Source organism: Plasmopara halstedii, assembly GCF_900000015.1.
Source record: "Plasmopara halstedii genome assembly, contig: Scaffold_614, whole genome shotgun sequence".
Classification (NCBI taxonomy): Eukaryota; Oomycota; class Peronosporomycetes; order Peronosporales; family Peronosporaceae; genus Plasmopara; species Plasmopara halstedii.
Window position 1 is genome coordinate 3,058,104 of NW_020187532.1, and position 15,772 is coordinate 3,073,875.

The following is a 15,772-nucleotide window of genomic DNA, read 5'->3' on the forward strand; positions in this document are numbered from 1 at the left end:
TCTGCATTATTTGCGCTATACTTGTGCAAGTGGTTGGCGAGACCAAACCACTTGCGCAAGTCCGTTTTATTTTCTTCGGAACCAGCCAGTCCACAACGGCCTTGAACTTAGCGGGACCCGCTTGAAGGCCACTCTTTCCAATGAAGCACCCTAAAAGGTAATATATCCGGCGCTGAAGATGCACTTGTCTGCATTTGCATACAGCTTATTCATGCGAATGCACTCGTGAACCGTTCTCAAATGGACGATGTGGTTATCTTCATCCGTCCACCCATGCCTCGCACGACTGTGGACGAAGATGTCGTTGAAGTATGTCGGTGCGTATGCCCAATGAGCCCTGAACAACTGCGGCACAAGACGACGAAATGTTGCTGGCGCATTTGACAGCCCTTGTGGCATCACCGGCCACTCCAAAGCATCTCGTTCAGAGTACACACTATGTCAGCGAAATATCACTCGCTCTTATGAGCAATTGGTTATACCCCTCGACCAAGTCAAGTGCGCTGTACTTTGTACAGCCAACCATCTTGTTCCGGAAAACATCCAACCTAGGAATCGGTGTCTACGCCGGAATGGTGACAGCGTTGAAATTATTGTAAATGTGAGCGATACGCCACTTGTCGCTGGATTCTGGACACAAAATATGGGTGTCGAATGGGGAGACTTGCTCTCACGCACCATTCCTGCATCATGCTTCGCACTTAAAAGGCGACAATGACATCACACTGCTCCTTGGGCAGGGACCATTGGCGAATTACGCAGGTCTTGGTTCCCGGATACAACTGAATCTTATGATGCACGCCTCGGTCCGGAGGTAGGACCGACGGCGGGTCGTTGGAGACGACGTCTTGAAAGTTCTTCAGCAAAGGATAGTACGGGTCCTAGGGATTCTACAGGATTAAATGTCCTCTTCCTGCGTTCAGCACCCTCTTAGTGTCCTCCACAACAGCTTCATCTAGAAGCGACGACGCGTTAGTATAATCGGTCGGTCGTATAATGACCACTTCAGCTGAATCGCCTGCCTTCAAGGCACCGCCGATTTTTCTCCGAAGGATATCTCGTCCAGCTCAAGAAGAGCATCCATTGCGGGAATAGCCTCGAGGGTAACGTCGCCGTCTTCCTCCCCCGTCATCCCGTTGACGAGGGGTATAGCTGTGCGCTATCGTCTACGGTGGACATACCCTGGGCCAGGGTCGACGCCCTGCGTCTTGCAGATAACATACGGCATTGCCGTCTCCTCTCTGTAGAGGTTATACGTCTCTTAGGACCAGTGGGAACACGCATTCGGCGTCGTCCACTGTCCCCACTCCCTGGTTTATCGGATCCTTGATGTTATTAACAACATCCGACGAAGAGCTGCTATTTCCCCAGTCTTCATCCAGTGAATAACGTGCCACTCCACGCGCATCTGCAGGGCCTTGTCCAAGATGCTTTGGAAATCATCCGACCATGCTACCCTTGACATGCAACAGCTGCTACGAAACGTGTGCAGCGCTCAGTGGATTCCGTGCCGCTCCACATGCCGCTCCACGTGCATCACCGGGGCCTCGCTCTCGACGCTTCGGACCTCGTCCGACAATGCCACCCTTGGCATGCAGCAATTGCTTTGAAACGTGAGCAGTGCTCAGTGGTTTGCGTCCCCACCCAACTTTCAGCCCGCGAGCCATTTTGGGACTCCTGTCCGATACACCTTCGGTGCTCGACAACTCAGATACTCCGATCTCCAGTACGTTGATTGTCCCGGTCCAGTGCCCTCGCCAATAGCGCTTCTGCCTCCTAGTAGAGGTGGGTTCATGTCTCACCAAAGCTCCACCAGGAGACGTCCACATAGCGCCCAAGGTCTTCAATCGATCCATGGCTCACGGTGTTCCAGCCATGCCATACCAAGCATAAGCTCATACCCTGAATCCAGGTCTAAGACTTACCAGCGTTTCACGCTATTGAAGTCAAGAAACTTGACACCGAGGTCTATGTGGTCCCTCGACACAGAGACACAAGTCCCCGTCGCTAAGCAGACAGTGACGGTGTTACTTCAACAGAAGCTGACTTTCTTCGATCGTGGATAATTGCATGACGCCCTAGAGCTGATAAGGATTTCTAATGGCTTCTCAACGACCTTCGCGGTCGCTTTTACCACCGGCAAACCTGTATACCTACACGTTTCGTGTATAAAAGTACGAAACACTTCGGGGCTGATCCCTGCTGCCCTATACCTCTTTGAGGCCCAACAGACTCAGTTCTTCCCCAGTAGGGCACCCCGCACCTACTGGATGTTGTCGTTTCCCTGCAACAAGCCAGGAAACTGGTGAGAAGCGGGACGCCGGTTTGATGAACCTTGACCCGCCTCGCGCAGGGGACAACAAGTCCGATGGTGACGGATATCTCCGCAGACAAATAACCGTCGGGTGTTCAAACGCTGCTCGGCAGCTCGGAGCCCTCCCTCCACTTTCTCAGTATAGCTAAATCCCATACGCTCAGACCCGCTCGACGAGCTTCAAGAGTGCGCATTCCAACCAAGTCGTGCCGACTTAAAACTGAAGTCGGCATCCAATGCCACATTCACTGCTTCTTCAAAAGAAGATGGATGACCATGGAAGATAGACGGTCGCTTCGATCGATTTGGGATGAGGATCGGCAGCCATACCAGCAATGAGAGAACGCAACTCCTGGACAAAGTCCACCAACTTCTTCTTGCCCTGTCGGGCGGCAAGAAAACGCGATCGCACGCGATCTGCCTGGTTAGGCGGCGAGAACGCTCGATACGATAGCAGCTTCAGCTCTGTCCAGGAGGAAGATGCCGCTTCAACCGTAGAGCCGCACGTCAGTGCCCATTCTCACTCTCGAACACTGATGTAAGGGGGGTTATACGTTCCCTTGTATGAAAGGTTGGGTAACATACGATGGTGTAACCGTACAAAAGTGTAATTACCAGTAATTATCCATTTATATTAGCTTTTGTTATTTATACTAAAAAAGCTAAGGTTTAGATATAAGCGGCTCTACCGCAAATAAAACAATAAAATACAGTCTCATTTGGGCGAAATAGCGTCTTTGCCTTGGTTAATAAGGTTTTAAAGTACTCTTGAAAGTAGCGGATTGCGATCCGCTACACTCGTACTGGTTCTGGTATAGAACGCCCTGCGACGTATGAGTGAACCCCTAACACTCCCGCGAGCTCTGTGTCTACGTAAAGTTGGTAAGCTTAGCTTAGCGTCCTCTATGCAAAGAGGCACGGCAACCCCGCTGCAACCGAGCTTGGTGATAGCTAGCGCCACGTGCTGTCGCTTATTCTGGAGCATAGCGGATGCCATAGCCATCACAACCTCTCTCACCCGTAGCCGGACATTCTCTCGTTCCTTACCCTCGAAGGTCACCATGAGCGGCCTGGGTCAGGAGGAGTCATCCGTCGTCGATGGTGGCGTCATAGACGCAGTCTAAGCCGACATCTTCTACTGTGGAGCTTATGCAGAGCATTTTCATAACTTGAAAACGCCTCTAGCCGTGCGCTGATCGCTTCAGGACCTTGAAAAACGAGATGTTGCCGCCCTCAAGGCCAAGCAGGGACATCAGCTTTTTAGCCCGTCCTGCATGCGTGAGGCAACTAGAAGAATTGCCCCATCCTCACAGAGGATCAGTCAGGTGTAGATTGAACACAAGCGCTACCAAGTGCAGCGGGGCAACCACAGCTCTTTGCTTAGAGGAAGCTGAGCTAAGGTAACCGACCTTACATTCTATGTATGAGTGTAGCAGATCAAATTCCGCTACCTCCAAGAGTTACCACAACCTTGATCTAAGGCAAATATACTCTTCCGTTTGATAGTGAAACTGTATTTATCTGTTTTATTTGCGGCAAAGCCGCCTATATCTAAAACATAAAATTTTCCTGAATAAAATAGTAGTAATTCATATCGTAAAATCTAATTAATATGCATAACTACTGTCAGTTCCGCCACGTAGTTACTTTTTGTTACACCATTGTGTGATAACACCATCTTGTGTAATCCACACCTCGCTACGGTCACACCATCTTGTGTGACTCACACTTTCATACCAGGGGCAGGCATCCCAACAGCTGCTGCTCTAAGCGCACAGCAGTAATGTTAGGGAGTAATGAACTATGGATCGGGATAGTACTCGCGGAGCAAATTTCTCTTGCTGGTTCTGCTCTTGGTGCGACCAGAAGACCCACACATATACACATATAGCCGTATAGGAGCTCTGCACCAGCTTTGCGAGTGGCGCTAGACAAACGAAACTGTAATCAGGGCGTGGTAATCCTGGTAAGAGCTTGTATAACTCTTACGCTTGCAGTAGAGTAAGCTGAGCCTCATGGGGCAGGTTCGGCTTGTAGGTAACGACGTTTACATTGTCGAGAGTTTCAAATCGGTGTCTCGCAATACTTTTTGCCGATGAAAAAGGGTGATCTTCTCTTGCAGCTAATAGGTTGAGCGCATGAATGCCTTCTTTTTGGAGTAGCAGCTGGGTCGTGTATCGTCGGTGCAGACGTGAGTTTCTGATTAGATATTGGAGGTTCTGGTACCGTTCCCATTGAAAAATACCTCGGCATATCCATCAAAGGTTTCTTTCAGCGTGTCGGTCGCGAAGACCGCGTTTTTAGTAGAGGCTCGATTATTAATTTATTTGGCGCAAGGAAGGAACCTTCTGGCGCCTTATTTCCGAGGAGCAGGCATGGTATAGCGCAGAGAATGGAGTGGAAATTTAGGCGCTGTAGTTGCTCGCGAGGTAGTCACTTTTGAGCAGTGTCTTAAAATAGCAATTAAACATGAACCCCCAGTGTTTTCCACGTCTTGGAGGAGTGGGTGGAGCGAGGCAAGTATTGATCTCTAATATACTTAATCGTTGGTACAATCGTAGCGAACACAATAAGCTGAGATTTTACGAAATCAACAATTCACTTACTGTACTCCAAAATTTTTGAAAGAACCGGGGTATTGATAGTTCATATAGAATGCGAAGCTCTGGAATGAAGATGCCAGCGGTACACATGAGATGCTAGCCGCACGTCAGAAGAAAAATACGCTTTAAAAATTATCATGTCATATCGCTTATATAGTATGAATCAAAATAGAATGTTATTTATATTTGATAGATGTACTCCTAAAATGTCAGAGCAAACTTACAGTGTTGGTTAATTTTGAGACTCTCGGCTCCGCTCCTGGTAGGAGCGCATGAAGCCAAATTTTATGCGTCCGTTACCGCAGAATCTTTAATACAAAGCTTCTTGTGCATCTATGCAAAATACACGACAATCGCGCAACCGTTTTGTCGATATATCATATAGTAGTACAGAGCATAGAAAATAAGCTGTAGACACCCACATCAATCACTTGCGCGCTATAAACAAGTATATGCACTTGGGTAAGCCGTTGCCAACAAAGCGTAAGTCGCTTTGGCAAGAAAAAACTCTCTTTCTGGCATATTCATTGAATAGCATGGCCTGGCCATACCGTTGCATAGATTTTGTGCGAAGTTCGCCAACATTGCTGGGCCCTTCTCTAAAACAACGAATGTAAAATGGTGCTGGGTGCAACTGATGAAAATCATGCGTGTCTCGCTTATGGATCTTCTTATTCCGAATAAGACAATGAATGAGCTTCAGCAAATGCCGCAGACCGTGCAAGCTCTGGTCAGATGCCATTTAGTATTAATGCGTCTTTGTGCCTGAATCTTTCCAGCTTAATGTGGCAGTAAAAACAATCGAGTTTATGACGAGAAACTTCGTGCGATGAAGTATGTTCGTGTCAAGTTCAGGTCCACCTGCTTAGATCTATTACATTTGTGGTGTTAAACGATCATGCCTCAATGCCGACAGCTCATCGTCCAACGACCATCGCAGAGAATTGCAAGCTGGCCAACAATGTTTGCCGTATATGCGCTCGCGGTAAAGTATACATGTGTAGCTTTATGCGCAGCGGATCCACTTTCGCGTCGCACAGACTATGAAAGGTCGCCTGTCACATTGGTGACGTCTCGCCATCGTTATTTCAAATATTTGCAGCCGAAAATTTTGGCCCCAGAAGTGACAGCACATTCTCTTCTGTCGCGTTGTCTTCACAATGGGGCAGCTGCAACGCGCAAAATCTGGAGCAGGAGCTCAAAATCGATAATATTGGTGGTCATCTCAATATGATTTGTGGGCAGCCCATTTAATTAACACCTAAGAGTTACAAGTCAGGGACAACAAAAATGAATCGGGTGAGGTAAAACGATACGCAGTCGGAAAAAATTCCGAAAGTTGCTGATCATAGAGAGGAGCTAGTCATGATAGAGAATTCTCACAATATGTCTGAGGCGATGGGTTTTTCGCAACACAATACATAAGATTACAGGAAGAAAGTTTCTTGGTTGCGGCGAGGAAGGCATCGGCAAGACAACTGTGGCTCATGCGGACGCAAATTACCTTAGACTATATATTACTCTGGAGAATGGAGTTTGTATTTTCCTGATGCAAAGCTCAAGACGTGATGAAAGACCACGTGGGCGTGATGAATAACCACAAGGGCGTTGTGCGACGAAACATCAATCTTGCAAATGGCCGGTGTCGCGTATTTAGACGGTTAAAAATCACCTCAGAAAACTTAAGGCCAAAAGTAAATTAACGGTCAGCAAAAACTTATGGTTATGGATAGGTGCGATTATTTCCTACGAAATGACTCGTGGCAGAATCATTTTCGAGCCTTTTCGTTCAACATGCTGACAAATTATGCGTTTCTGATGAATTTTCATCGATATCACACAATTGCTTTCGCTAATTATATCAATGATTTAGACTTAATGCCATACCATGCCTTTACACGATTACTGTAGATCTGGATCTTATCACCCGCGACCTGCTATTGACGACTGAGTTTTTTCGACTCGTTGATACAAAAAATTGGTCCACGCGTGCCTGCAAGTACAAAAACGAATTGCGGGCCGCCAATCACACCAGGCTGAAAGCCTTTCATAATTTTTGCTGTAACAGCTTGAATGATTGGAATTGCTGTGATTGTTGTGCTTAACTTGGACACATCAGTTTCATCATGTTCTTCCAGTGCTACCTTCATAGGCTGTGGGATCTGACGCTTTCGATCTGCCCCAAATCGCGAGTCTTCTTTTTGCTGGAGATGTCGTCGCTCGTCTGCTAGTAGTTGCTGTTTGACAATCTATCGAGCCATACGTCGCTCTTCATCTGCCTTCTTTCCATCATTCGTTGCATTGATAATTATGTTTTCTTGCTGATATCGTTTCCATTTTTTTGTTGCTGCCGCCTTCTCTGCATCATTGCCATAAACCAAGTCGAAGACACGAAAAAACTTTGTTGAGATTAGAAAACTGTTTTTTGCGGTCGCATACGTAGGTGTGCGTACTTAAATCCTCGGGCATTTTCAAATAAATGTGAGGTGTGTCAAAATCGTCCTCTGTCATACTATAACCTTCAACATAAAAAGGTTAATATTTTGGCCTCTTCGGTATTATGACTTAAGCGTATCCTCACTACTTGGTCACTTTCTTGCGTACTGACGTCTCCTTGGCACGATTGAGCTCCTCAATGATTTTGTCTTACTGACTTTGACATACAGAACACGTAAATAATTCGCTGGGGCTTAATATTCGTTTGGTACAGTGATCGCGCACGCACAGAATATTTCTGACTGCTCGTTCGACGTCGACTTCGTCGTTCAGAATTGCCAAGTTGGTGCGACGAAGTAGTGAGAGGCCGTAGAATGCCATGAAAACCAGTGCTGTATCTTGCGGGACAACTGTCTTCTTGTAGTGATGCATAAATAGTGTCAAAGATCCACATTTTGGTCACTTTTCTTGCTTGATGTGCTTGCTTATAATTTGATTGTTAATTGAATCTACCATTATTTTGAATACGGAATTGCGACCACCACCGGATAGACGCAGACGCTGTGCTTAAGCTGCCATAATATCCGCTCGTGGTCGCCGTCACTTTCTGACTACGGCACCGCCCAGAGCAAGACTGAGCAAATCGATGACGAAAGGAATAGAAGAATTTTTTTTGGCAATCGTCATCACTATTCATCTTGATTTTTTTGTCAGATCATTTGAGGTCATCGTACCGAGATAGTGGATATTGTATTTGTATAGGCTCTATTCGGGACTGGACTCTAATCGGCAAAATTCGTTATATAACAATCAGATACGACCAAGTTATTTAAATACTCTCAGTTCTGATCTGCGTGTACCGCACAAATACAGCTTGTCTGCGTTGTTAATGCGGATTCGTCACGTCAAAGCTTCCTATGTGGAAGCTAAACGTCACCCCCATTTGCAGTTCTGCTCTTATCGTTCAAAGCGACATACATAACAAATTTGGTATGCTAGTACTAAATATATCATTGCTCAATGAAAAAATATTTACTAATTGTACTGCGTGGCATGTAATTTGCAGTGCATGTGCCCCGCGAACCTCTCCTTTACGAATATCCATCCTTTTCATCAGTGTTAGCCTTCTGTAATCCGATGAGCGTTTGAACAATGGAGTGCCAATTTTGTACGCCGTTACAGCATCAATTATACCGTAATTATCTCATTATCAGTTTTAAAACCTCTGTTAAGTCATTGAACCCTAGGAGGGGAAATATTGCAATCTAAAATGGTTAAGCACTTCTGTGCGCTTGGAGAATCAGGGAGCGCGTTCTTTGTGGCTATCGACGCAAGAAAATTGGTTGAGGAACTAAAGGACGCGATACAGGCGAAGAAGCAGATTAATTTGTAGACAATCGATCTATATTTCGTCAAGAAGGGCGACGCATGGCGGGAGTCTGGCACGGAAGACGTCAAGAAACTTAAGCAAAGCATAAAAACGACGATGATTGAAGCTTTAATTTATCGCGACAATTAACTTGATGATGGATCTGGAGTGTATTATATTCTTGTGGGTATACCAGAGCCGAAAAGCAAGCAAACCCATGTCTTAGTGAGACCCATGTCTTAGTGAGACTCATGTCCCTTTTCGCACCGTCATAGCTAAAGAAAACTGAGATGCACCCTTGTCATCCCGATGGAAATGCAAAAACATTCTACTTTCTTACGCTGACAAATTTTTCTCATTGCTATGATTCCGTTCTCATGCCAGTCGGATGTGACGAGCTACGTCAGATACGAATCAGTGTCACTGTAATTCTCTGTAACTATACTACTTGCTGTTTTAGGACAGCGATACAAATTGAGCTGTGCGATGACCCCTCTTTGATGGCGCATTCAAAAATTGGCTCATCTTGGAATTCGACGCACGCCAAGAGGCTTGGAGTGAGCTGTCGTGCCGCCGAAACCGAGAGAGTTCGCAATAACTAGCTTGGAAGGACCGTCCTCCGCCGGCCTTCCGCGATGAAGACGGGGTACAATTCCTCATAGAACGGTAAGTGGTCGATGTGAACACCAGAACTGTTACCAGAATCTGATGAAGTAGGCGGGATATCCACATTTCAAATCCTCAAGGGAGTTTGAGGTATCACTTCGGTGAGATATTCCTGGCGGCGTGACCACTCCTTTATTGGAATCTCCACGGGAGAAGCGACAAAATCGCCCATCGCAGCTTCTTACTAAAAGTAGGGTATGGCTTTAAAATAAGTGAAAGACTAAGCTGGCAGATCTACCTGCTGTATCATCTAGATGAGTGTGGCTGTTAGCACAAAACGTTGACGTCACGATCTCAGCTCGACATCACTTCGTGCTCTCTACTTCGCAGAGGCAAGCATTAAGACGAACTAGACGATAGTGTAACGGGGTCTAACGTGCTGTGGTATGAAGGGCGAGGGTCACACAAACTTGTGTGATCACACAATCTTGTGGCTACACTTACAAAAAAGAAGTCAGTACGTTGCTGGACTGCCAGTAGTTATACAAAAATAGGTTATACTATACAGATAAGAAAACCTATAGATTTAGCTATAGCCTAGGTTAAGGTTGTATTTACTCTTGGAGTAGGTGGATTGCAATTCACTACACTCGTTCTGGTTCTAAGTACAGAACGAAGGTCACTGATCTTAACCAGGCTTTCTCTTAGCAAAAGAGCTACGACAGCCCCGTTGCGAAACGTATGTTTCAATGGAGATGCGTTTTAAAGCTATAATGAAATGAGGTGAGACGACGAAGTTTTATATAGAATTGCGCGAGCTGAGTGCGGTTCTCTTTGGCTTCGCTAGCATTTAGGACCAGATATACAGTTTTAGCAAAAAACGAATTTACTCGGACGCTCCTGGTCTAAGAGCAGCCCAGTCTTCCGTAGAGCTTTGACAGATAGTCCGAAGAGCATTCATGAATCTACTATCCCGGCACTCGTTCGCTCTCTTTTGTGAGCGGAAGGCCCACACATATAGCTGTACGCGGGCTCCGCAATGATGTGGCGAGTAATGTTAGAATATAAATTATAATCACGACCTGATTGAGTCAGCGTATTTTGTTGATACTCTAGTGCTTGGTGTCGGGCAAAGTAAGTAAGGTCCGTGACGCGCTGGTGCCCGGCTGAGTGTCATCGTTAGGTCCTGATAGGGTGTGGCAACAATTCTGCCGTTAGGAATGGTTAAGAGTACATAATTCATTCAGAGAAGTGGTAAAATGTAGAGAGCACCGCATACTCAGCGAACAACTCTGCCGTATGTCTCTAGGTGAGAGCAGAGTCGTTCGGTCAGAGTCCGAAGCGTCACTTCGATCATTTCCATCAAAGATCACCGTATTACCCTTACATAGAATGGATTTAAAATGACCACTTTGCTCTATTCTATGGGGATTTAATGGGCAAAATTTTGGATGCGCGTATGCTTGACCAAACGATTGATAGAAAAACAAGATAAAGTACTACGTGGCATGCATTTCTTTGAATACCTCAGCCGTTTGAGCACGCAATAAAGGCGTTCCATTCGACCCGCTTTTTGCAAAAGTTTAGCGGCGGTTATGTCCAATCTAATGTTTCGTATAATACAGAACGCTTGCCAATCTTTGTTGTTGTGCGCCGATCTCGGTTCTTGACACAATCGCCACTAGCAAGCCATGATAATGAAAAACTTAGGCGAGGAACGTTTTGGCTATGTCCTCACCACTAACGATGTTGTTTTTGCTCAGGCGATCCAAGAAGACTACCAAGTGCTATCTAGTGCAACGGGGTAGCCGTGCACTTAACAAGAATGAAGCTGCGACTCGTGTTACTCGCGTTTACAAAGGCACAGAGGTTGGACTTGTACGCTTCACCCATATATGAGATCAAGAGCAGCTAACTAAAAAAAATCTTGATTGGCCTGCTGACTGACGGATACGCATAGATAAGGCAACACATCAATGTTCGAATGTAAAATATGCTGCTTTGTTGAAAGCTTTGGAATGCAAGATGTCGCTACACGTCTGCATTGCTCATTTATATTTAAAAGCTTGCTGTATTTCAGATTGACCCCGTCAAATTTCGCCTTGTGGTGGTACCCAGATGAGGACCACGGGTATAAATATAATAATAGACACCAAATGCTTACTTGTGTGGGAATCTAGAAAGAGATCAGACATACGGTATCGCGAGCTCTAATCGGTAATCCCTCATGTGCGCGAACAAGCCATGCGTAAATCACTTATCACATTTGTCTGAGCCCTTTGCCAGTCTAATGTTGAATAAGGTTGTAGATGCTGTTCAAGCTCGTCTGATATATGGCTCATCACACTGCAGTAAGCAACACCGCTGTCAACGATAATACAGTCATATTATTTCTGTACAAACTTTATCGCCAACACATGGCTTGCCGGTAGTCATTTTCTTGGATTGACATTGGCGTTTACTTAAAACTTTGGCACAGCCAAATTGGACATCTTCACCGCGAACAATCCCTAGTCACATGATGACACAAAATGATTTCCGCAGCGTGACTGCGGTGCTAGAGCATAATGTCTTTTCTAATTGTTTTGCATTAAAATTTGGTTTACTCCTATACTGCCTTCATACCATTTTACGAATGTTAGTAACTCTAGCTTGTCCTTGTCGCTATCTCTGCATGAATTTGGTATTAATGGGGTTCGTCGATGTTACTGACACCATCCAGGTTATATTTCTTGCTAATTTTGATTTTTATCTCAATTAAATTGAGTGTTATGCGCAAAGTCAATGACGCTATGATTGGGGGCCAGGAAGTATAAATTGCAACATGAAGACGGATTCCATACAATGGTGAAAATTCTGTCTGCAAGGTGGAAGCTTAAGCTGCGATCTCACTACTATAGACCGTTAAGTTGTCGTGGCTTAAAGTTAAGTCTACTCCCGATGCCCCAAGGGATGCGGACGTATCGTGATTGCTTAAGCAACCGTACCACAAATCCAAGCTCGCAAGCCAAACGCAAAGCGTCCTTTTCAAGAAAGACAAACGCCTCAAGCATCCGCACAGCGCAAAGTCCTTCTACACTGAGCACGATCCGGTGTTGAATCTCTTTATACCAATCGGTTTGGTTGCGCCATTCCGAGAAAGCTCGATAGTTTCAGCCTAGGATATAATCCATTTGCCGGTAAAAGTTGGCCAACCTCCGTGTGGTATCGAGTTCGGGCCGGCAGATTCACCATGACTGTACCCATTATCAAATTATGCTGATGTGACACCCTTAAACCCAGATCTTGATTCGGCAAAATTGTTCTCGCGCTGTTGTTTCTCGTGACCTGTCACACCATCTATCCTTAATTTCCTGGGAAAAGACTCAACTGTATACTGCAATTAGTTTTACAATAGCAAAAGGAATTCAGCCATGTTTTAAATTTGAGAATCGGCCGATAGATTTATCACCTATCTCACAGAGATGGGTATGCCAAGCTGTCCACATCAAGCGCTAAAGAATTCTAGCGCTCACCTTGTCGCCAACGTCGGATAATGTACGTTGTAAAGAAATGTGTAAAATGCTCCGCAATAGCCGGCTCATAAATTCGTTTATCGGTAAAATGACGTGCCTTCACATAGTCGCAAACTTTGCCATGTATGTTTTGCCATTTTTGTCAGCAGCGGTATGACTGTTTAAAATCGATATGTGAGGCAGCGGATCAAAGAGGGCTCGAAAAGCATCATTAAAGGTATTGTTTTGCTTTTGGTTTGAGCGAGAGACCTGCTGTAAGGACGCACAGTGGCTTGGTGCAACGCACATTGCATTGAATCCAGCAATACTCTACGCAAAAGCCGTTGGGACATTTGTGCTTGCAGACGGGCGGGCTCGACTTGCGAAATTAGGTGCAAATCATTTGTGTTGAGTCGTTATAAGATATGCGGCGAAATCTCAGCCCTAGTGTCGCAGACCGTGCAGAGGTGAAGCAGAGCATAATCGAGTCTTAAAACGTTTTTGCTAGAAAGCAGAAGTGCTCTAAGTAGCTATGTCTGCATTTTTTTCGGTGCAGGTCGTGATATCGTCCAAATTGGAAAGTAGCAATGCTGCTGAGTGCATTGGGTAAACCTTGGAGTGCAAAAGCGACAAGTGATGTCGTTCAAAAGCGTGAAAAAGCTTCATTTATAAGGGGACCGCTATTGTTTTGGTGTCCATTCTTGCTCGCGGTCTCGAGTTTAAAGAGTACGCGCTGTTGCATCGTTTTCTTTATCCGAGTCGGATCTTCCACGTCCTTCATCAATCGATAAGACAATATTTCCAACGACCGACCGAGGAGATTCACGCGTCGTCGCTTCTAAATAAAGCTGTCCTGGAGGACACTAAGAGGGTGCTGAGCGCACAAAGTGGATCTTCGATTCTCAAGGATCCCTTGTCCGTATTTTCCTTAGGTTAAGGAATTCCGAGACGTCGTGTCTAAAGACTCGCCGTCGGTCCTACCTCCGGACTGAGGTGTGCGTCATAAGATTGACCTAGTTCCGGGAGCCAAATACTGCGTAACACGCCTGACGAACAAGCAGTGTGACGTCATTGACGTCTTTTCCGTGCGAAGCACGATGCAGGAATGGTGCGTGCGAGCAAGTCTCCCGTTCGACACCCACGCTCTGTGTCAGGAAGCCGAAAGGCAAGTGGCGTATCGTTCACGCTAACAATAAGCTCAACGCTACCACCGTTCCGCCACAGACGCCGAATCCTAGGGAGGATGTTGTCCGGAACATTATGGTTGGCGGTACAAAGTACAGCGCACTCGACTTGGTCGAGAGGTGTTACCAATTGCTCAGTGATATTCTGCTAACAGCTGTGACTGCAGCGGTGCTGCCATAGCTTTGCGCTTGGAGGAAGCGTAAGTTAGGTCACCGACCTTTCGTTCTATACTTAGAACAAGTATAAGTTTAGCGGATCGCAATCCGCCTACTCCAAGAGTAATTACAACCTTAATTCAAGGCTAATTTACTCTTCCGTTTAAATTCAGCGGCCTAATTTTAAATGCATAGATTTTCCTAAATATGTTTAGTAAATTCTTAATACATGTATAACTACTGGCTATCCAGCCCCGTACCGTATTCTAATTTGGATGTGGTCACACGATGCACATCTGGTGTGACACACACACCTATTACCAGGTGATGTGTAACCCAGTTACAGTGACTACTCCATGAAGGATGCTCTGGGGGTAGCTGGTGTTGCCTTAAAGGCGGTCAGACGCTCCAGCAGTATTTAATCGTCTTGTGCCGCAGTGTTCAGGGCTCATTGAGCATACGCACAGACATACTTCGACGACATCTTCGTCCACAGTCGTGCGGGGTACGAGAGGACGGATGAAGAGAACCACCTCGTCCATTTAAGAGCGGTTCTTTAGTGCTTACGCATGAATAAGCTGTATGCTAATGCAGACAAGTGCATCTTCAGCGCCGGATATATTACCTTTTAGGGTACTTCACTGGAAAGCGTGGCCTTCAAGCGGATCCCGCTAAGGTCAAGGCCGTTGTGGACTGACCGGTTCCGAAGAAAATAAAACGGACTTGCGCAAGTGGTTTGGTCTCGCCAACTACTTGCACAAGTATAGCGCAAATAATGCGGGAATGGCACGGCCATTGTCAAATCTCCTTAATAAGGATACAGACTGGTGTTGGAACACCGGGCATCGGGAGTCTTTTGACAGGGTCACCGACAATCTCTTTTGTGCACCAATACTGGCATTACCAGACACCGATCGTTCTTTTATTGTCGCCCGTGATGCGTCGGACTTTGACATCCGCACCGCTGCAAGCAGACGCCGAGGGGCGAGATCGGGTTATCGCGTTCGAATCTCGCCGGTTTAAGGCTGCGGACAACTACCCAATCCACTACAAGGAAATTCTTGCGATCAAGTATGCACTTGTCAACTTCAGGGTACACCTGCTTGGCTCAAAGCCGTTCGTAAGCTACACAGATTATGCGTCATTACGCACTGCGACTCAGTCGCCTCACCTCTCGCATACGATGACCACGTGGCTCTCATTCTTCGCGGAAGATAACTTCGAGGTGAAGTATAAGCCTGAAAAGCAAAATGCTTTGGCTGATGCGTTGTCACGTAGACCGGGTTATGGTTACGACGGTGACGTCGTCAGTGGCGGATTTAATCCGTGCCGCATACGCGGGTGATGGTTTGTGTGTAGCGCTGCGACAGGCTCTCGGGAGCAAGGTGTCTGGATACTCGGTCAAGAAATTGTCGGCGCGATTGCGCGCACGGTTGCGCCATGAAATAAGGTTCCCCACGATGTGGATTTGAGCAATCGTATCATTTATCAAGCCCACGACACTCCACTCAGTGACCATATCGGTCGTCAGAAGACGTACAGCTCTGTGAAGTGCCACTACTGGCGGCCCAAGCTCTACAAATGAACGAGAAGATATGTGCGCATGTGTG

The 15,772-nt window shown here is 46.2% G+C and overlaps 3 protein-coding genes across 3 annotated transcripts; all 3 read right to left on the bottom strand.

Annotated features, from left to right (window-relative positions):
- Positions 1-6,854: 6,854 nt before the first annotated feature.
- On the bottom strand, positions 6,855-7,386 carry PHALS_12581 (conserved hypothetical protein; the record flags this gene model as incomplete). The annotated part of the gene is made up of 2 exons (XM_024728160.1): positions 6,855-7,166; positions 7,357-7,386. The coding sequence occupies 2 exons, from the start codon at positions 7,384-7,386 to the stop codon at positions 6,855-6,857; spliced, it is 342 nt and encodes a 113-aa protein (XP_024578664.1).
- Positions 7,387-10,074: 2,688 nt separating this feature from the next.
- PHALS_12582 (uncharacterized protein) lies at positions 10,075-10,289 on the bottom strand (the record flags this gene model as incomplete). Its single annotated transcript, XM_024728161.1, has 2 exons — positions 10,075-10,171; positions 10,219-10,289. The coding sequence occupies 2 exons, from the start codon at positions 10,287-10,289 to the stop codon at positions 10,075-10,077; spliced, it is 168 nt and encodes a 55-aa protein (XP_024578665.1).
- A 1,933-nt stretch (positions 10,290-12,222) lies between these two features.
- PHALS_12583 (uncharacterized protein) lies at positions 12,223-12,574 on the bottom strand (the record flags this gene model as incomplete). The annotated part of the gene is made up of 2 exons (XM_024728162.1): positions 12,223-12,429; positions 12,524-12,574. 2 exons carry the CDS (start codon positions 12,572-12,574, stop codon positions 12,223-12,225), a joined length of 258 nt encoding a protein of 85 aa, XP_024578666.1.
- Between the last annotated feature and the right edge of the window lie 3,198 nt (positions 12,575-15,772).